The sequence below is a fragment of the Eriocheir sinensis genome, chromosome 16, assembly GCF_024679095.1.
Source record: "Eriocheir sinensis breed Jianghai 21 chromosome 16, ASM2467909v1, whole genome shotgun sequence".
NCBI classification, from domain to species: domain Eukaryota; kingdom Metazoa; phylum Arthropoda; class Malacostraca; order Decapoda; family Varunidae; genus Eriocheir; species Eriocheir sinensis.
This window is the reverse complement of record NC_066524.1, coordinates 12,251,660-12,274,223: the sequence shown is the minus strand read 5'-3', so window position 1 is coordinate 12,274,223 and position 22,564 is coordinate 12,251,660. Positions and strand designations below refer to the sequence as shown.

At 44.7% G+C, this 22,564-nt stretch overlaps 1 protein-coding gene across 2 annotated transcripts in view; it reads left to right on the top strand.

Moving 5' to 3' along the window:
• Nucleotides 1–8,161: 8,161 nt before the first annotated feature.
• The window catches only part of LOC126999300 (nascent polypeptide-associated complex subunit alpha, muscle-specific form-like), a 48,865-nt gene continuing 34,462 nt past the window's right edge, over nt 8,162–22,564 (top strand). The window contains exons 1-2 of one of the 2 annotated variants that reach the window (XR_007753227.1): nt 8,162–8,243; nt 14,296–14,499. Coding sequence is in view for 1 of the 2 variants with exons in the window: in XM_050861733.1 (XP_050717690.1) it covers nt 14,461–17,100 (2,640 nt within the window). In the remaining variant the exon portion in view is untranslated. Of the gene's footprint in view, nt 8,244–14,295; nt 21,803–22,564 lie in introns of those variants that run through there. The other variant, XM_050861733.1, reaches the window with a different exon arrangement.

Below are 22,564 nucleotides of genomic sequence, written 5' to 3'. Positions count from 1 at the left end.
CATGGTCGGCTCAAAACTCGTCCCATTCCGCGCATCCTCTCGAGGCTCCTCCCTCTGACCGCGTGACGTAGCACAGGGTATAAAAAGAAAGCTGACCGATCAGGCAACCCCTCCAGTCACATTCAAACCGCGACAAGTGAAGGGACCTGGCCTGACCTAAGGCCTGACCGGCCTGACCTTGCTCGATCTTCGCTCGCTCCTAATAATGGTGTATTGCCTTGCTACATATGTGTGTGTGTGTGTGTGTGTGTGTGTGTGTGTGTGTGTGTGTGTGTGTGTGTGTGTGTGTGTGTGTGTATACCTCTCTCCTGTTCATTGCTTCAACAGGTTTGCCATTCTGGAGGAGGAGGACGAGCAGGAGAGCACCTTCCTGGTGGGTGACTCCATGATTCGCCAGCAGGTCGTTGAGTTCTGCGGCAGAGTTCCTCGTCGAAGACGGAACTATTGCTATCCTGGTGCTGGGATCGACGACATAACTGCTGCTCTTGAGGAGATCTCCCCCCAGGCTACTAATGATTCACTGTTTGTTATCCACACAGGTACGAACGACGTCACCACGACCCGGTCTGAGGAACTCCTGGAGAAGTACCGTAGGCTCATCCAGCAGTATAAGACTAAATCCCCTAACATTTTGATTTCAGGAGTTCTACCACGGACTTGGGCGGAGAGCGACTTTTTCAGTAAGGCCTTCAGCCTAAACAACCGCTTACAGACTCTTTGCAGGGAGCTTGACGTGGAGTTCCTAAACGCATGGGACAATTTCTATGGACAATATGAACTTTTCCACAGGGACGGATTGCACCTTTCTCCCATCGGGGCAGCCAGACTCGGAAGGCTCCTCAACGAAGCAGTGCGTGTCATCCGAGCAAAAAACGAGTCACGGCCACGTCCCTCCACCCCGCCCGTGTAAATAGACGCCGTGCATCGCAACAAACCCGTAACCGTGATCCCGCAAGTACCACCACCTGTATTACCAAGCCTCTAGATAACATAAAAATCCTTAGTTTCAATGCGCGTAGCCTAAGAAACAAATTTGATGAACTGAGATGTCTTGCTTTAACAGAAAATTTTGACATAATTGCTATAACCGAAACATTTATTTACACCACAAATATTGATTTAAGTACCGAATACAACATAGATGGCTACAGACTGTTTAACAAAGATCGTGTAAACCGTAGAGGCGGTGGCGTCGCCCATTTTGTCAAAAGCTATTTGCAACCCACCGACAAAACACCGGGAAACAGTAACGTTGAACATTTGTGCGTGCGAGTAAACATTGCAAAAGTCAATTTAAATATATCTGTCACCTACAGACCTCCCGGGCAATCACTTGATGACGACCTTGAAATGTACAGCGTCTTAAGGCAGTCACTTAATAACAACGACTCACTGATATTAGGAGTCTTTAACCTCCCCCATATCGACTGGGCGACACTGTCAGGCACAGAAGGCGAGTCACATAGAATGATCGAATTTCTAGAAGAAAATTATCTAAGCCAAATGGTTTCTGAGCCAACTCGACAAAATAATATACTCGACCTTGTTATAACGACCCAAGATAACCTTGTCAGTAGTGTCACGGTAGGAGAACACCTCGGTTCTTGCGATCATAAATTAGTGCGCGTGGACATTAAAGCTCAATCATCAGTGACTGAAAATAAAGTAAAGGTGCCCAATTTCAAAGAGCTAACTTCGTAGAAATCCGACAAAACTAACAGAAATACAACTATCAGATGACGGCAACGTAGAGGAAGCCTGGCTAAGCCTTAAAAATCACTTACTCACTCAGCAGAACACATTCGTCCCCTTGTGCGAGAAGCGAATTAACACTAATAAAAGCCCACCGTGGTTTAATAGCGAAATTAAACAATCAGTCAATGAGAGAAAATTGTTTTACAGGTTAAAGAAAGAACAAAGCACGCCCGAGAACATTAGACTCTATAATGATGCCAGGCGACGAGTAAAAAGACTAGTAGGTCAGGCAAAGCGTAGACATGAAGAAAATATTGCAGCCAACTGTAAAAATAACCCGAAATCTTTCTTCAGTTACATAAACAACAGAAAGGCGATCAAAAGTGGTATTGGACCTTTAACAAACAGCGACGGTGCACTAGTGACTGACAGCCAACACATTGCAAACCTCTTAAACAATTACTTTTCCTCGGTGTTTAATACTAACAGTCTTCCTCTCGCTACCACCAACACCAGTACTATTGTAAATCTCGAGCATGCATTGCCTAATTTTGAAATAACAACCGATGAAGTCCTTAAAGCATTCCATTCACTTAAAACAAATAAAAGTCCTGGACCTGACAAAGTATATCCAACTCTGCTGAAAGAAACGAAGAGCGAAATACTCTCCTCCCTCACAACCGTATTCAATATGTCCTTGCGACAAGGCATCGTCCCTTCAGATTGGAAAAAGGCTAACGTGACACCGATTTTCAAGAAAGGAGACAAAAGTACCAGGTAATTACAGGCCCATTAGTCTAACTTCGGTTGTAGGTAAGCTACTTGAGGGCATAATTAGAGACAAAATTGTGAGTTACCTTGAAAGCCACTCATTGATTGGGGACTCACAACATGGCTTCCGAAACAAAAGATCCTGCCTATCAAACCTATTAACCTTTTATAACGACCTCTTCACTGTTTATGACGTAACCAAATCACTGGACGTAGTCTATCTTGATTTCCAGAAAGCGTTTGATAAAGTCCCGCATCATAAATTACTTTACAAATTAAAGCAAATAGGTATTGACGGTCAAGTAAACCAATGGATCGCGAATTGGTTGAGCAACAGACAACAAAGAGTAGTGATTGACGGATTTAACTCAGAGTGGGCGCCTGTCACTAGTGGCGTCCCTCAGGGCTCGGTCCTTGGCCCAGTGCTCTTCATTATTTACATCAACGACGTGGATGTTGGACTCAATAACCGCATTAGTAAATTTGCAGACGACACAAAGATTGGTAACTCGGTTCTCACTGACGAAGACAGGCAAAGCCTCCAAGAGGATTTGCACAAAATTTCAGCTTGGTCGGATAGATGGGAGATGCCCTTTAACGTAGACAAGTGCCAGGTCCTTCAAGTTGGAACGAGGAATAAGAAGTTCGAATACGAAATGCGCGGCGTTAAACTCAAAAGCGTTCAATGCGTCAAAGACTTGGGGTCAAAATCGCGTCAAACCTCAAATTCTCACAGCAATGCATCGATGCAGCAAATAAAGCGAACAGAATGTTGGGCTTCATTAAAAGAATCTTTTTATTCAAGAATAAAGATGTAATACTCAAGCTCTACAACAGTTTAGTCAGACCCCACTTGGAATATGCGGTACAGTTTTGGTCCACCCACCATGCAAAGGATATTGCTAAATTAGAAGGTGTTCAGCGTCGGGCAACGAAAATGATCCCTTCCTTGCGCAACAAATCCTACGAAGAAAGGCTTTCTACCCTTAACATGTTCTATCTTGAAACGTCGCCTCCGAGGAAAATTGATCGAATGTTTTAAAATACTTAATGGTTTCACGAATGTAGACAGATCAACATTGTTTATGATCGATGACAGTCTGCGCACGAGGAACAATGGCGTAAAACTCAGATGTAGACAAGTAAATTCAGATTGCACCAAATTTTTCTTCACCAACGTTGTAGTGCGAGAATGGAATAAGCTTCCACCATCAGTGGTCCAGTGTAACACGATTGACTCCTTCAAAAATAAGCTCGACCGTCACTTCCTTCAACTTAATATCAACTAGAGCAGAAATGCAACGTTTTGGAGTCTTCTGATTAATGTAAAATCACTTAGGTTTAAGGACAGACCACCAAGTCTGGACCATGGGGTCTGTGTGGTCTGATTTTCTATGTAAATCTATGTAAATCTCTCTCTCTCTCTCTCTCTCTCTCTCTCTCTCTCTCTCTCTCTCTCTCTCTCTCTCTCTCTCTCTCTCTCTCTCTCTCTCTCTGTGCCCTGGTATACGTGTGTGTGTGTGTGTGTGTGTGTGTGTGTGTGTGTGTGTGTGTGTGTGTGTGTGTGTGTGTGTGTTGGTATACTTGTGTGTGTGCATACTTGTGTGTGTGTGTGTTTACCTGTGTATGTGTGTGTGGCGGAGAGGGTGGGCTGGTCTCCATACCTCACTTTAGGAGCCAATTAGTGAGTAACTCTGTCCACATTTGCACAGGGGTGTGACTTAATTAGCTAGGAGTGGTTATCTGTCCAAGTGGGTGGATGCTGACCTTGGCTAAAGATCATCCCTCAGGTGGATAGGGCAAGTGTGGTGGGGCTGTGCTACATATAGACATATAGATAGATGGATAAATGAATAAATACAGATAGATGGATAGATAGAAAGATACAGAAATATAAGTATATATTATGTAATAGCTTGTGTGATGCTTGTATATACTGAAGAAAAGTACAAGAGCAAATAAAATACTTCCAAAGCACATTTATGTCTTTTATATCTTGCACTAATAAATCTATAAAATATACGGGATTTACTGGAAGGCTACCAAGAACTCCAGTATATAAAGGTTCTATTAATCTCTGGCTAAGATGCTACATGCACAATATATGAAACTACAAAGTAGTACTACACATGCACATGATTCCTCGTCCTTTTACCTTTATTATTACACACACACACACACACACACACACACACACACAGAGAGAGAGAGAGAGAGAGAGAGAGAGAGAGAGAGAGAGAGAGAGAGAGAGAGAGAGAGAGAGAGAGAGAGAGAGAGAGAGAGAGAGAGAAGATCCTCCCACTGACCGCCTGACGTCACCTAATCTGCGCGTAAGCTGACCTCCCATTTATTTAGACCTTGCCCATAGTTAGCAGCAGACTACTGCGTCTAGCATTCCACACATCATTTACAGAGTTAAAAGAGCACCCTGGTATATTTTTTTTTTACTACTTCAGGAAGTCACAGGACAGCTTTAAAATCATCTAATGACAGTAATTGGTCCACGTATAACACGGCAGAACACCAACATGAGGAAGTGTGTGCCAGTAGAAGAGAGACTTACGGTAATCTTAATGTACAGCTGAACATGAGTATAAAGTCACATTAGACGTAATTTATTGACAATTCAGCAGTCTTTGCGGTTACATAACATTGCCACTTTCTACTTCCTAATAAATAAAACTACCACATTCAGTAGTTAATCCACACCAGAATCTATTAATATGCAAAACTGTGAAACGAAATGAAACATTAATTCTGAAAGCATGTAAGAGCTTATTCATCATGTCCTGAACACAAGTTATGCGTGAAGGTCATACTTATACATCATTATCATCATCATCATCATTTCATCGACGCCTGCTCCTAGGAGCTCCCACCAGGGGATGGCCACGGCAGAAGAGCTTCCAACTTTCTCTATCCAGACACTCCCTCCTTGCCTGCTCAAAGTTTATCAAAGATCTTTCCCCCTCTTCCTAACGTACTCTTGCACCCTATCCCTCCATTTCACTGGAGGTCGTCCTCTAGCATTCCCTCCCTCTATCTCACTCACATACACCCTTCTTGTCATCTTACTCTCCTCCATTCGCTCCATGTGGCCAAACTACTTTAAAGTCTGTCGCTTCACTTCTTCCACCACTCTGAGGCTACACTTCTTCCCTTCACCCCTGTGACACATTCCAAAACGCTCGTACACACTTTCATTACTCATTCCATCCATTCTACTCACACCACAAGCACTCCTCAAATAACTTATTTCCACTGCCTGCACTTTAGACCTCTGACTTATGACTTATGACAGTTATAATTCATAAAGGTCAGTATCAAGACAGAGGGAAATTGGCGGGTAGAAGGGTGGCGGTGGCGGCCACCGATAGTGGCTCGTGTGCACGCTGCCATTTGAAACAACGGTATCTATCGCTGGCCACAGTGGCGTGGTCGGAAAAAATGTCTCCGCCCGCCACAACCCGCCACTGTTTTGTGGTGCCCACAAAAAAAGTGGCCCGTGTGCATGCACCCATAGAGATGTGTGTGTTTTATTTTTACCATTATTTTGTGGCGGCCACTGACCACTAAAAAGTGGCTCGTGTGAACCCAGTCTTAGGGGAGGGTGAGGGGGCTCCATTTCGCCAGTTAATAAGCGTGTGGCGAGTACAGTTATTTAATTAGGTAGTTGAATAGTTAGTTTAATAGTTAAACAGTTATAGTTAATTAGTTAGTTAGATCGTTAGATGGTTAATCACTAGAAGTTAGACAGGTAGTTAGTTAGTTAGTTAGGTAGGTAGGCAGATAGGCAATTTAATAGCTAGTCAAACAACTAGGCGGTGGCTGAATGGATAGCGTGACGGCCCCGCGTTCAGGACGACGCGAGTTCAATCCCCGACCGGTGCCACCAAGCTGGGATTTTTCAGCCGCCGCCGAGTGGCTTAAAACTACCTACATGCTGTCCAGAAGACCACCCATCAACCCGGACTCTAGATTCTAGGATTAAAGATGAGCTCCGGGAGGGCAGCATGAAAAGTAAAAGTTGGAAAGCTTCGTTTAGTCGGCGCAACATCTGTGGTCATATGCCGGAGAGAGACAGGAGGGGAAGGAATTATAGGAGAAGGGAACAGATCCCAGGAGACGGGACACAACCCCCGATTAATACCTGGTACCCAGTCACTGCTGGGTGGACAGGGGCGTAGGGTATCGGAAAAGCCGCCCAAATTTTTCCACTCCGCCCGGGAATCGAACCCGGGCTCTCTCGGTTGTGAGCCGAGTGTGCTAACCACTGCACCACGAAGCCCCGGAGGGCAGCATGAGCCAATGCAAGATGGCGCCACTATAAACACTCGCCTGCGCCAGAACGGGCTGGGCCGACCAACAGGCCCCACCGGGAAGAAGCCTTGGACCCGACCATCAGGAATTCAGGATCCACCGGGAAGAAGCCTACCGGCGCAATAGACCACGACGTAAAAAAAATAAAAAAAGTCAGCTGGTTAAATAGATAAATATATATAGTTAGTGAATCATTCTATTTTCAGTAGTTTGTGTTTTATATTTTTTTGCTGTTATTTGTTGATCTTGGTGTTCTGTTTTGGACTTTTTTGTTTTTTTTTATGATATCCTTTTATAGGTGTCTTAATTATATCATTCCTTTTTATGATGTTTCTTATATCATCCATTTTGTGGTGTTTTGTGGTGGTCTGGATGAGCCTCTTTGTCCACATAAAGACTCATCCATAATTTGGATGATGTGTGTTTGTATTTTATTCTATTTATATTTATTTTATTTATTTATTTGCTTTATTTTATTATATCTATATTTTTATTTGATTTCATTATTTTTTACTTAATTTCTTATTATTGTTTTTCTTTTTCTTTTCTTTCTTTTCACTCGCCCCCTCCCCCTCATGAACCTATGATGCCTTCTATCCCCCCCCAAAAAATCTGCCAAAATTACGGGCCTGGGGTGCCATTTCTAGCTTGGTTTATAGTTTATATACTTAATTAAGCCTGCCGCAGCCAGAACCACCCACTGCCACACTATAATTATACCTGATGGAGTGTGAGCACTCGACGTACATCACGCCGCCTCGGAGGGCCTCGCTGCCCCGCACCTGCTGGTTCCCCACGCTTGGTGCGCACCTTTCCCCCACCAAGATAGCTCTGCAGCTGACTATTGCAAACACTTCGTTGTTACTATAGTAGACAAGGGCCCATGTTCCCTTCCTGGAGGGAACGAATCTTTAGGGAAGAAGGAAGCGGTCTATGAATGGACGTTCGCCAAACCGATGGGGTTATGAAGGTAGCACAGTGGAAGGTACAGCTTTCGGCCACACGCTCGTCAGCCAAGGCTCGGCGCGGCAGGCACCGAGCGATGAAACAACCACCGCCGTGACGCAACGCACCATGCCTCGTGCTGGGGGAGTGGGGGGGTATTGCTAGTTACTTTTACTTACTTTGGCTACTTACTTTGGTCGATTTTGCCTGTTATTGGCACAGCTGAGGTGAATTAGATGCGTGTTAATACAAGTAAATGATAAAAAAAAACAAAAAAAAAACACACCCACAAATAGAGAAACATAAATAGAAGTATATATAATGAGATAAACCTTTGAAGGATAATGCAGTACATTACAACAACACAGTACAAATAACACACGAATACAGTAAAACAGACGGAAAAATGCAATAATAATACAAACAGTCCCTGGGTTGAGACGGGCCGAGGCAGTGGCGTGTCTGTTTACATGCTGCCCGCCGAGCCCGGACCTTGCCGCCTTAATTACCAGGTACGAGGGTGACCACGGCGCCTCTAACTCACCATATTCCCAACTCATAGCCTTAACACTACATACTACCTGGGGCGGAGGCCATGGCGTGCGTGGGTGTGATATAACAGGCTTCCGAGCTCTTTGTTCAAGGTTACGGAGCGAGGGAAAAAGATGGAGTAGCAGTTTTTGGCATGTTTAAGGGTGTTTGTGGGGTGTTTTGAGGGTGTTATGGGTGGTGCTACGGTTATGGGAATGTTAGGACTGGTGTTGGGGTGCTCCAGTGTTGTATATGTGTTTGGGTTGTGCGTGGTAGTCAAGGTGATTTGTTAGGTGCAGGGACACGTAGGCTGCAGAATACATAGGTTTGGGTCAGCATCACAGCCATCCTGATTCCTGACATATGATACAGTTGGTAAGAGGGCAAAATGACATACCAGCAGCCAATAAAGGACTCTCACTGACAATATAAATCTTACAGTACTAAAGAGAGCATTATTTCAGAACTACACTCATCTCACTGTGAAGAACACCTTCATGCAATAAGAAGTCCATTGTGCACATTCAGTTCACTGCCATACTGCTTTGCCTTCACAAATTACTATTTATTTTTAGATATTAGCAGCTATAAGCAGCGTTACTCTATTATGGCGAAGGTTTCTATTTCAGCAGCAATAGGTTTCTGTCCTTAGTGGTGATAGGTTACTATTAAATGGCAATAGACTTCTCAATCAGTGAGATTTTAGTGGAGTTCTGTTAGCAAAAGAAAACTCTGAGTAACAGCACTCGAGTCTATAGTCTGTTTCATTCCATCTGTCCAGTCGTGAATGTAGATGTGGCACCTACGCATTCTTAGTTCGAATTTGCGTGAAGATCAACTTTTTGTTTTTGGTACTATATTTGAATGTTTATGTATTCAAAGAACCCTCACACCCTCTTATATAAACTGCAAGCATACCGATTTGCATTGATGATTACTATACAAGTATATAAAAAGACAAGGTTGCATCAAAGAGTAAAGTCAGATCATACTCGAATGATTTTTTTTTTTTTTTTACAACAAAGGAGGCAGCTCAAGGGCACACAAAAAAAGAAAACAATAATAAAAAAAAGCCAGCTACTCGCTGCTCCTAAAAAAGAAGCAAAAGAGGTAGCCGAAAGGAAGATCATATACGGGAGGAGAGGTGTCCTGATACCCTCCTCTTGAAAGAGTTCAAGTCGTAGGCAGGAGGAAATACAGATGAAGGAAGATTGTTCCAGAGTTTACCAGCGTGAGGGATGAAAGAGTGAAGATGCTGGTTAACTCTTGCATAAGGGGTTTGGACAGTATAGGGATGAGCATGAGTAGAAAGTTGAGTGCAGCAGGGCGGCGGGAGGGGGGGAGGCATGCAGTTAGCAAGTTCAGAAGAGCAGTCAGCGTGGAAATATCGATAGAAGATAGAAAGAGAGGCAACATTGCGGCGGAATTTAAGAGGTAGAAGACTATCAGTATGAGGAGGAGAGCTGATGAGACGAAGAGCCTTAGCCTCCACTCTGTCCAAAAGAGCTGTGTGAGTGGAGCCCCTGTATATGGACAGCAACTGTGCATATGTGTGATCTATGACCTTTCAGTTCATTGATCTCTTTTATATTAGACATCAGTGTTTCAGATACCTATAATTCATCTCATTTCAGACACACAAAATGACATATGGCTCTGCAGGTGCCTATTCATAAGAAATTTTGATAATCTCTTGCATGCAAATAATATGGGTAATATTCAAAATAGCCTAGCATCACATTCAACAGTTATTATTTACTATTTTATGATATTTTGAATATTAATCCTTATTTACATGCAGTAAATTATTACAGTACCCTTTATTTGCACTTGCAGAGGCAGATGTCTTTCAATGTACCTGAAATTAAATGAATTATAGGCATTTGCAGTACGGTATGCAGTATGGCAACAGGGAGTGTTTCTCCATGTGTGAATCATGTAGAGTTTGAACTAGTACATCAGGCTGTTTAACGAGCCAGGCACATCTATTAATGAGGCTGTGGTTACCTGATGAGTCAGGCACATTCATTAGTAAGGCTGTGGTTACTTGAGGACATCCATTAACCCTCTAGCTGCACAACATGAGTGGACAAGAGTCCTTTCTATGTGAATTACTGGCCCTTAACAGTCTTAACCCTCTCGCGCACCCAAGTTTCAATAAGTTTTCTTTTCCGTGCTCATTTCAAACATCCGGTTCTCGCCGGTCGAGGCAGTTTTATTTAGCGTGCCGAAAATTTTTGTTTCTCGACTACTTTCTTCCCCAAAACCTGCATTTATCATTATACATAATATATCAATGGCTTCCTTATTTTTTGTAGTTTTTGTTGTAGTCTGAGTACAAGAGTGGGTAATATTCCTCAGGTTTCAGGGGCCTCCGTGCCATTACGTATTTACAAACTTACGTAATTCACAAAATATAATACGCTACTGCATGTAAAGAGAATAGAATACAAATTACACCCAATCAGATCACTATATTGCACAATATAACACTATTATCACTGTTATGCGGTGGGCTGCATGGGCGCGTGGAAGCCCACAGCAGCAAGACATGCAGATTGACTGATGAGAGAGTGACCGGAAACTGACTTTGTTTTCTCAACCGCGCTCAAATCTGTGCATGCGGAGAGTGTTGCCAATTAGTTCATTTTGGAGAGGGTGAGGAAACTTACCCTCAAACCAAAATTGATGTGAGTGGAGTGAATATAACTATTTAAAAGTAATATTTTTGTTCAAATTAATGCCAATGGCGTCATGGTGCACTTTGGCCCTAAAAATTTTTACACGCCACTGGCGTCACGGTGCGCAAGAGGGTTAACTTAAACTTACCAGACCTAAAGGAGTTAAAACGTATATCATCATATTTATCACAGTTTTATGCAGCCTCCTAAAATATTTTTCCCGGTAAGAGTTGCATATTTATGATGTGATTATGCTCATTAGATGAAGGCAGTTAAGGTGCCGTTAAAGTCGCAATGTAGGCTTGTCGCTGCTAACAGGTTAATGAGGGTCTAGTTACTTGACGAGTCAGGCACTTCTAGTAGTAAGGCTGTGGCCACTTGGTGAGTCAGGTATGTCCATTAGTAAGGCTGTGGCCACTTGGTGAGTCAGGTATGTCCATTAGTAAGGCTGTGGCCACTTGGCGAGTCAGGTATGTCCATTAGTAAGGCTGTGGCCACTTGGCGAGTCAGGTATGTCCATTAGTAAGGCTGTGGCCACTTGGCGAGACAGGTATGTCCATTAGTAAGGCTGTGGCCACTTGGTGAGTCAGGTATGTCCATTAGTAAGGCTGTGGCCACTTGGTGAGTCAGGTATGTCCATTAGTAAGGCTGTGGCCACTTGGCGAGTCAGGTATGTCCATTAGTAAGGCTGTGGCCACTTGAGTCAGGTATGTCCATTAGTAAGGCTGTGGCCACTTGGTGAGTCAGGTATGTCCATTAGTAAGGCTGTGGCCACTTGGTGAGTCAGGTATGTCCATTAGTAAGGCTGTGGCCACTTGGTGAGTCAGGTATGTCCATTAGTAAGGCTGTGGCCACTTGGTGAGTCAGGTATGTCCATTAGTAAGGCTGTGGCCACTTGGTGAGTCAGGTATGTCCATTAGTAAGGCTGTGGCCACTTGGCGAGACAGGTATGTCCATTAGTAAGGCTGTGGCCACTTGGCGAGACAGGTATGTCCATTAGTAAGGCTGTGGCCACTTGGTGAGTCAGGTATGTCCATTAGTAAGGCTGTGGCCACTTGGCGAGACAGGTATGTCCATTAGTAAGGCTGTGGCCACTTGGCGAGACAGGTATGTCCATTAATAAGGCTGTGGCCACTTGGCGAGACAGATATGTCCATTAGTAAAGGTGTGGCCACTTGATGGGTCAGGTATGTCCATTAGTAAGGCTGTGGCCACTTGGCGAGACAGGTATGTCCATTAGTAAGGCTGTGGCCACTTGGCGAGACAGGTATGTCCATTAGTAAGGCTGTGGCCACTTGATGGGTCAGGTATGTCCATTAGTAAGGCTGTGGCCACTTGGCGAGACAGGTATGTCCATTAGTAAGGCTGTGGCCACTTGGCGAGACAGATATGTCCATTAGTAAGGCTGTGGCCACTTGGCGAGACAGGTATGTCCATTAGTAAGGCTGTGGCCACTTGGCGAGACAGGTATGCCCATTAGTAAGGCTGTGGCCACTTGGCGAGACAGGTATGTCCATTAGTAAGGCTGTGGCCACTTGGCGAGACAGGTATGCCCATTAGTAAGGCTGTGGCCACTTGCTGAGTCAGGCACATCCACTAGTAAGGCTGTTCTACAACAAAACCTGTAACTCGGTATTCTATATCATGGAATTTGATAAAATTTGGCAAGGCAAAGAAATTGTCATTGAAAATATTTTTTCAATTACAACAAATGACAAAAATATCAGAAAAATTATGCAGCTTGGCATTTGCCGAGTTGTAGCCACATATATGGTAGTGGTCCCTGGTTTGCACGGTGCCCCTGTGCTTGCTTTGTTTCATCATGCACTGTATACATGCCCGGGGCTTGTGATGCGACTCACTCTCCCATGGTCTCTGATTCATCGCAGCACTTTTTAAGTGTTTAATATTTACACTGTGCTGCAGTTTGTCAGCTGTTACTGTACAGTGAACATAAGAACGCAGGAGTCTACAAGAGGCCGGTAGGCCTGTACGAGGCAGCTCCTCGTATTTTTTTTTTTTACACATATCGGGGACATGAGGGTTGCACAACTCGTAATATTAAATAACTTGGCAGGGCCAAGAGCCTGTCATGCTGAGTAATAAAGTTTTTACTTAAGTCTGATATGGCTCAATGACAGGCAGTTGTGTCAGAAATTTTGAGGCAGTTATAACATTTGGCTTGTGTCTACATTTTTTAGATGCTGCCTATAGCACTGGTATGCTCTCTGGAGGGCCTCTTTGTTGATGTCATCCCATTAGTGGCACAGGCAAATTTTATTCATAGTGACTGCCATGATGTATGACTCTTGCTTGGCCCACGCTGCCCCCCGATGCTCCACTTGAGCGAAGATGCTGAAGGCTAATTGAAAATCTCTGCAACATGTGGATAATCTTCCACTACTCGGCAATGATTGAAAATTGTCAGCTTTTTTCAGTGGGACTCGAACCTAGGTCCTTGGGCTCACTGCACCTGCACTCTGACAACTCGGCCACCACCTCCCTGTATCCTAATACAGTGGTACCTTGGAATACGAGTTTAATTCGTTCCAAGACCGAGCTCGTAAACCAATTTACTCGTATTCTAAAACGACTTTTCCTATTGAAATTAATGGAGTTCCACTTAATTCGTTCCAGGCCCAAAAAATTTTGAAAAAAATTGAATATATAGGTATATTTTTTTAGAATTACACAAACAATACAACTTCGTATACATTGGATGTAGAACGACCGTACTGCATAGCAAGCTGAGACACACGAACACCCCTTTCAGACTTTTCAATGATCTCTTTCTTATCTTCTGTTGTTATTGATCCTTTTTTCCTTCTCTCACTGCCTTCAGTGGCACCTGTCTTCCTCTTGGGCGCCATTGTGTGTTATGTGGGTGAAAATACTCAAAGAAGTGATCAGAAAGCACGTCAGTTCACCCGCCCAACCTCAGACAAACACTGACTGTGTACATGTGCTCGGCCGACCAATAACTTGGGCGGCTGCCACGAGATTGCAGTCGCTGCGCGGGATTTTCAAAACAGTCACAGGCGGATGCTTGCCATTTGCTCATATTCTAGTTTATCGCTCGTACTCTAAATCGATTTTTTACGAGTTGAAATGCTCGTATTCTAAGTTACTCGTATTCCGAGGTTCCACTGTATGATGAAACTTCCACGTGTAAAAAAAAAATTTCATGATAATGAACATTGATGTTAGATTTTTTGTTTTAGATCGAACGAGATTGGACGTAGGGTTAGGAAGAAGGATGACTTAAGGGGGCTAGTGGGCTGGAGGTGGCCTTACCATCCCCACCCTCACCACCTGTATCACTGTCATTACCACTGCCACTCACCACTTGCAGAGCCTTGACCACCTGACTGACCAGCAGGCCACTTGACCCCTCCAGTCGTCCACAAACGGCAGCCCTCCTATGTGAGTCCCAGGGTATCCAAGGGTCCTAGAGTGTCCTGAACAGCACCAGATGGGCCAAAGGGTTTAACACAAGGACTGGGAGGAAGGAGGACGAATGGAGGACGGAGGGACGAACCACGGCTTCATGAATAACGTGAGCATAAACTCCCTCGATCAGATGGGAACGAGGGCCACCGCCAGTTTTGATTATGGTCATGGGTACAACACCCCCTTGCCCCCCCCTCCCATACCAGGGATGGGGATGTTGATGCCAGGCCAGCCCCCGCCACCCCACCCCCCATTTCCTGGCCCGGGGATGATGTGTGGGCCACCTGTTCATGACGGCTCCTGCCAACAGCCGCCCCCTCACCTCCCCCATCTCCCACCTCCCCCAGGGGCTCATCACCTCCCACCACCCCCCATGCACACCTTCCCACACCCTCCCCCACAAATGATGCAACACCCCCCACCACACATGCAACCCATGCCACCACCTTGCCCCCCACAGTTTGCCATGCCACCTCCCAGGGACCCCCACCCACGGCTGCCCCCGCCACTACCTCCCCCACCTGCCACACAACTTGGCTTCCACCCCCCATTACCTCCTGGGCCCATCCCCTCCTCCCCCTCCCCCCAAACCCTGCAGCAGCCCCCTCCCAGTCTCCCCTCACAAACGCCTCCCCCACCTCCTCTCCCGTGCACCCCTCCCCCTCTCCCCCCCCCCGCTGGGTTCCAGGTTCGTCCACCACTTCCGCCTCTTCCTCCGCCACCCTCCCCTAAAACAGATCTGTCCAAGCCGCCGCTGCCACCACCGCCCAAGGATCCGCCACCCCTCCCGGAGTCTCGGAGAAAGCCTGTCATCGTTCCCATTCCTAAAATGGTGGAGGTGACAACAGCGGCGGCCCCCACCACACTACACAGCACCACCACCACCACCGCACCCACCACCACCACACCCATCACCATCATCACCCCCACCACCCTCATCACCACCGCCACTAATGACGAGAATGCCAAGACCAAGCCGCCAGCTGCCACCATGACCACGGAAAAGAGCAGTGGTGACCCTAAACCTATTCTGAGTATCGTCACGTCCCGTTTCAAAGCCTTCACCACCGCCACCACTGCCACCATCAACACCATCACCGCCACCACCACCAGTAAAGGCAATAAAATACCCGGTTCCAGCGCTGAGTTCTCCATTGACCTCACAGCATTGTCGCCTGACATCAACACCATCACCACCACCACTACCAACACTAACACAGCCATCACCAGCACCACCACCATGACCACCACCAACGCCATCAATAACAACAAAAAGAAATCATCACCTCCACCTAACCGAAAGAAAGAAATCATTGAGCCACCTGATGACGCGCCTTCCCCGATCGATGATGCGTATGACCCTGAGGATGCGATGTTCTCTCCAGACATTGGTGACGCGCCTTCCCCAAGTGATGACAGCATGGATGACTCCCTCATCGAAAAGTATGTCCGCCGGCTGGAAAACTCGCACTTCAATCGAAAGTCCTCAGCCATCACCTCATCCGCTGCCAACAGAAAGGCATCCAGACAGCAGCGCCACCATCACCAGCATCGTGAGAAAAAGAAGAAAGTAGTGCTACCAGAGCCAGTGCCATTGTCTGCAGGGGCGCCGACTGGCAAGCCTGAGAAAACGTCACCGGCGGTTGTGGTTGGAAGCTCACCTGCCCGGCCCAACCTAGATGCTAGACTAAAGATTATGTTTGGGAGCAAGGAAGAGAGGAGGCTAGCGAACGAGGAGAAAGAGAGAGAAAGGGAAAACAAGATTATAATGTTCAGAAACAAGGAGAAGAGGCCAGTGAATGAGGAGGAGCAAGAGAGGGAGAATAAGATAATAATGTTCAGAAACAAGGAGAAGAGGCTGGCAGTTGAGGAGGAGCAAGAGAGGGAGAAGGAAAGGGAAAAGGAAAGAGAAAGGATCAAGAAAACCAAACGGTCGCTAAAATATCAGCAACCAAGACCGCCCACTCCACCTAACTCCAAGCAGCCCCCACCACCCCCAGCAGCACCAGCACCACCACCTCCACCACCACCAGCGCCAGAACCAGCACCACCACCACCCCCAGCACCCACCACCCCCACCGGCTCTACAATCACCTCCACCAGCACTGCAGTCATGTCCCCTGATGACGACCCGGAGCGACCCCTCTCCCCCACCCCCTCGCCCTTCCTCTCCCGACACCTCTACCTCTACTGGCACCGCGAGACACTGAAGGCGAGACGGAAAAGTGCCGAGGCCAAGGCCAAGGTTAAGGCTAATGCAGTGCCGCAGCCTTTGCCCAAGCCTCAAGTGAACGGCCAGGCTCTCCCACCGTCCCCCCTCAAGGGTTCCCTCCCACCACTGCCGAAGAACCTCCCCACCGTCCCCCCGCCAAACTACAAGGCGCCGCTCCCCCCCAGCCCCATGAAGGCGGTCCGGGACTCCACACTCAAGGCAGAGATCTTGCGGAACATGACCAGGATGCACCCGTATAGGAGTGAGGGACGAGGGCACGGCGTCCGACCAAATGCCGATGCGGAGCTTGAGATCAGCAGCGAGGCGATGGAAGAGGAGCAGCAGGAGCGGTCGGTGGGAGGCGGGGTGGAAGGCGAGACAGTGAGACTTGTGCTTGATAAGATCCTGGAGGAGTTGAAGGACGCTTTGCGGCAACACCTCACTCAAGACTTGGTGTCCGTGTGCCTGGGCAATAGCCAAGGTAAGGAGTCCTAATGCCGTGCTGCCCCTAACATACAGTACAAAAAAACAATAAAAGGACAAAACAAAACATTTCTTTCAACGGAAGGAAAGGAAAGGAAGGAAGAGTGCTTATTTAACCCAGTGAAGTGAAGTCTTTTACTTAATGTTCGTGGTGTGGCTGATACGAGTTGTTAAGGATTTTCCGTCCCCTTTCCCCGACGTTTTTCCTTATCATGTATTCTTGGTTTCTTTTTTCTAGCAATTTTCCTCTCTCATTTTACATTTCACTATCTCTTAGTCTCCTATTCGGTTATCCGCGTGCTCTTCCTTTCTCTTGTCTTGCCTTTCTTTCTTATCTTTTCTTATCTTTACACACAGCTATAGTGTATCTTTACTTGTGTGTTGTATTCCTTCCTTTCCTCTTCCCATTTTTCTTTTCCTTTTTTCTATTCAGTCCCTTCTTTCATCTCTCCTTTTCCTCCATCTCCTAGTCTCTTATACTGTCCATGTGTATTCTCTCTCTTCCTTTCTACCTTCTCTCTTCATTTTCATCGCCTCCTGCTGCCTCTTCACCACTTCTTTTTCCCCCTGCCTGCCTTAATTTGTCTTTTTCCTCCCAAGATTACAGTGTTTTTTTGCACACTCAGCCATCGCCAATTTTGTTGGTCATGTTTGCTTATTTAAAGGGTCGGGATTGTGGTTCTGTCGGTCTGTCCATCTTCATATATCATTATTATTATTATTATTATTATTATTATTATTATTATTATTATTATTATTATTATTATTATTATTATTATTATTATTTTTATATTATTGGTATTATTATTGTGGTTGATTTTTTCTTTTTTGAGTAGTGTTTTTTGTCACCAAAATACATTGTTCCAGGTTGTCTGAGAGCTCACTAAGGTCTATTTTCTTGATCATCTTGTCTGCAGAAATATTTCAGTGTTTGTGTGTATCTCAGCCTCTCTCCTCAGCAGTGTAGGTGTGTAGCTGTGATTTGGCCCTGCCAAGTGAAAGAATATACTGGTGTTTATGCTTGAGTGTGTATGTGTGCGTGTGTTTCTACTTTTCTCCTCTATTCAGTCAACTCAATTTTTTGACAGACCTTTATTAATCTGATTATACAAAAGGGTTTCTCAGTACCTTCGTTAAGAAACTGAAATTAAAGAGTGTTGCCTGCTTTGTGAATAGATTGGTCTATGTAGCATGTGTACCTCAGGATGACACATCAACACATCACTGTTTCTCTTTTTCTACAGCTCTATTTTTTTTGTGCCTAATCAGTTGAATTGGTTTTATGTAAGCTTTGATGCATCATGCTAATACTTGTGTACTTACTCTTAAGAAATTACCATAACTTATTTTAAGCTCAGGAATAAGTAACCACATTTAGTTTTCTCCAAGATGAAGCAAGGGATCAGCTGTCTCAGCCCAGGAATCATGTGCAAAGTGTAACTCCATCCATGAACTTAAATAGACAGATGGGGACGAGGTATCCAGTTTTTACACAAGAGGTGAATTAATTAGAGCATGTTTGTAACGAAGAAAACATTAATTCATTGTAGCTGTATGAAGTAACTGGTGTAAGCAGGTTTTCTGCCTTGCATGTGAAATAGTGTTACCAGGAATTCATAATCTGTGTTAGGGAATATGTATGAAAACTACACAAGTCCACAGGAAATTAAGGTTTGACCCATGCCACTGGGAGGTCTTGAGACATCCTGTAGGGACTGCTTTAATACACTAAGAGATGGCTGTCTAGTGAGTGGCCATCATGAGGACGTGTTGGGGTGTTGTGTGATGGATGATGCCTCGCCGCACACCCCTTACAGCAAAAGAACAGGAATAGTTACAGTATAGCCATTCACATGTCCACTGCTGCTCCTGTCCTTGTCATGCAGCTTAGTGGTTTGGCCTCTGGGTTTGTGGATGGGAGTGAATCCATTACTGCAAGACACCAGGCTGACTGTCACACCTAGAGTAATCCATAGCTTACTTTATCAAGGTACTAGTTTATTGAACCACTTGCAACCTTCTAACCAAGACTCATAGCACCACAATTTGCCTTCTCCAGGTTTCTCCAGCCACAAGTTTACTAACCAACTTGTAATACTAGAGTTCACAGAATGGCACACTAACCCGGACAGCACAGAGGCACATAAAATCTAATGAGTGGGGTAAAGGAAAGATTGCTGTTGCTTTCATTATATTGAAAGTATTTTTAGGGAGGTCACATTCAAGCCAAAATAGATTTATGGAGTTTTTTTTTCAGTTAGTAATTGTAATACAATTGGATGAACTTGTTCCACCAACAGTTTTACAAATTAAGTTTGTCAATCACTTTTTCCCATGTTTTATAGATAATGTATAAGCAAACAAGTGTCTCAATGTTTGTATTTAGTACTATTTGGCATTATTCATATTGTTTTTTCCCCAAAATTTATGATCTGGAAATCCATCCCATGGCTTTGTCATCAGTTTGCATATTCAGGATAGCCTGTAGGAGACAAACTTTCATTCCGGGATGCCAGAAACCTCAACGCACGGAACCTGAGGGAAACTGCATTAACATCACTTGGTGGTATTCATTACGGGACATGGAACCTGCCACACAAACCAAACATGAGAAAAGGGAGCCATTCACCAGCCAAAACACTATGGAGAAGGAGACACTTGCCGGCCACCTCTGAGCCTTTGTAGCTGATGTTAAGTTACTCCTGTAATGTGTCACCACCTGCCCGGCCCCAGGCCTCCCCAGAGCTATGTTCCCTCTCCCATGTAAGTAGATGCCTCTTTTTCTCTCTGCCTCCAGCTTAGGTGATGGTGTCTTGATAGTGGCTAGGTAGTACTGGTTGATGGATGCCCTAAGAGTAAATTTTTTGGCATTAGCTTGAGTAAGGACATAGCAAAGCCCAATGCTAATTTATATGGATTTATAAATTTTATATATACACTAAATACATTGTGTGATTTTGCCCTTATTAACATTTTTTCAATATTCTTTGTATGTTTTAGAAGGGGAGTTTGCTATTATTATTATTATTATTGTGTAAAGTGACTGATGATTTTAAATGTAAAACTCGTGTCATCCTTTAAAGTGAGATTAACAAAGTTTGCACCAACTGGAGTACACTTGATTGTAAACTGAACTCATGACTTTCAGTGATGGAGGTGATGCACAGAAATTGCTTTGGCTCAGATGGTATTTTAGTAAGGTGTCTTGTCTTCTATGTCTCTCCCAGCCTGTTGCTCCTGTGTGCCTGGACAGCCAGACATCTTCATTAATAGTTTTTTCAGGGTAACGTCTGCCTCGTGTGTATGAACCTATCACTGATGGAAGTGTTGCACTGAGCCTCAAGTGGCTGTAATGTGTGGCGTGCTGTCCACAGTGTGCTTATGAGTAGGAACATTGTAAATAATCGTTTAGTTATTGTTTCCGTATTACTGAGAGGAGGATGGGATGGAGGCAGGCAGGAGCGTGCATGATCCATTTTCTCTCATTGCTCAGACAACTCTGTAGTATTAAATGCAGCATCCAGCGTGTCACCAAATGGTGCATCAGGGTGTGCATTATATTCTGTGTGTGAAATGTTGTTCATGTGATGAAGTAATGAATGATGAATTAGGTAATGTTGACGCATGGGTCACTCCACACTGATGGTCACCTGACCCTCACAACACCTGAGGCTGATGGTTGTCATGGCTCTTGTGTGGGCTTGTGGTGGGGCTGCCCTGCTGTGGGTGGCCCTGCATCCCCACACTGTCACCCCCAACCGACAGCACCAAGCTTCCTGGCAGCAGGTGAGGCTGTGATGGCTGCGGCAGAGGGGAGCATGGCAGGAAGGGTCAGACAAACAGACACTCGGGTAAGGACCATCTTGTTGTCTGACACCATTAGTGGTTGTTCATCATTGTCTTCTTACCTTGTTTACCATTTCCCTGACCATTATCACTATGGGAAATGGGGAAACTGATGATGTTTGCTGTGCAAAACAAGAAGCTTGCTATTACTGTTATTATTGGTTGAATATATATATTTTTTGTCAAATGATATCAATCAAGAAAGTCTATTGATTTGTCCCACCACCCAAGTTATATATATGTTTGTTGTGCTGTATCCATGACTCGCTGTGGGCACCTAGCATTCATTGATTGCTCTTAGTATACTTTGGTGCAAAGTATTTTGGAGAGACATCTTTTGTAATTTTTAGTTATGATTACATGCCTATTGGAATAGTATTTTTGTCATTATATGAGATACCAAGAATTCCATATTGATGGGAAACTATATTCATATTGCTTTGTACAATTTCTCTGTAGATTACTGGACCGGTCAGTTATTAAGCTTTGACGTAAGAACTTTGTACATACGAGAGTCGGCAGAAACTGCCGAGCTGTGGAGTATGTAGAGTTAAGGTGTTAGAGATCCTGGCAAGATGCAGTTCATACACCAAAACTTCAATTACTGGAAGGAGCTTGTACGCCAGACTCCCGATGGCTTAGCGGAGGTCACTCGTCAAAATTGGCTGCCTTACTCCATTGTCAACACTGGTATGTAAGTCTGCTCAAGATTTAACTTACATTTTGTGGCTAAGGATCACCAGGATAGGGAGGAGCCAGAGGCTTAGTACACTCTTTCATAATTGGGGTGTTGGTGTATAGGTCTTCCCCTGTAGAGATATGTTGTATATTTAGTGTGCCTATTATAAACAATACATGTTAGAATAATTTTTGTGTTTTTTGATCCCCATGTTTACAGCAAGTCAGGCTAGCTGTCATATCTCAGGTTCCCCAAAATTCTTTATTCTTTGTCTTGAATTAATAGATTATTTTATTAGTATATGACTTGACATATCTTGCACTAGAAAGAGTTACTCAATAAATAATTTTAATCTGCATTATATAGGTTAGGAGCACTTTAGTTTCCATGCATGTAAGCATTTATATTATGATGAAAATCTATATAAAGCTCAGATTTTATTTCTAGCCAAGCCACACCCACAAATAGTTTAATGCATTGTTTTACTACACTTTTTATTAGTCAAAAGTAATATTTACAATGAACAATAACAATAAAGCACCAGCAAGCTCCTATGCCTCAAGAAGGAGGCTCCTCGGCCCTTCACTCCTCTCTGCATCCCAGTCAGTGTCTTGGCTGAGGCAATCAAGAAACCTTTCTCCAAGAGCTTACCTTTCCTGAAGATGCTTACCTTTCTCCCAAACACCACATCCATCCCAGAGGTAACGAGTCTCCTTGGTACTCATGCACACCTTGTAGTGTTTTGACATCATTTTTTGTGAGCCATTGGTGTCCTGCATCCTGGCTCACTCTGTGGAGTCAATGGCCTCTCAACCCCAGGCCTGAGCTGGGAGAATGAGCTTGTGGTTCAGTCCCACGGCATAAGAATGTGAAACACAGACTGTTTTGAATCGTTTGCTACTCAGGTCTGAAATCATTTGCTAAAGGGAAGTTAAATGAAATAAGTATTGA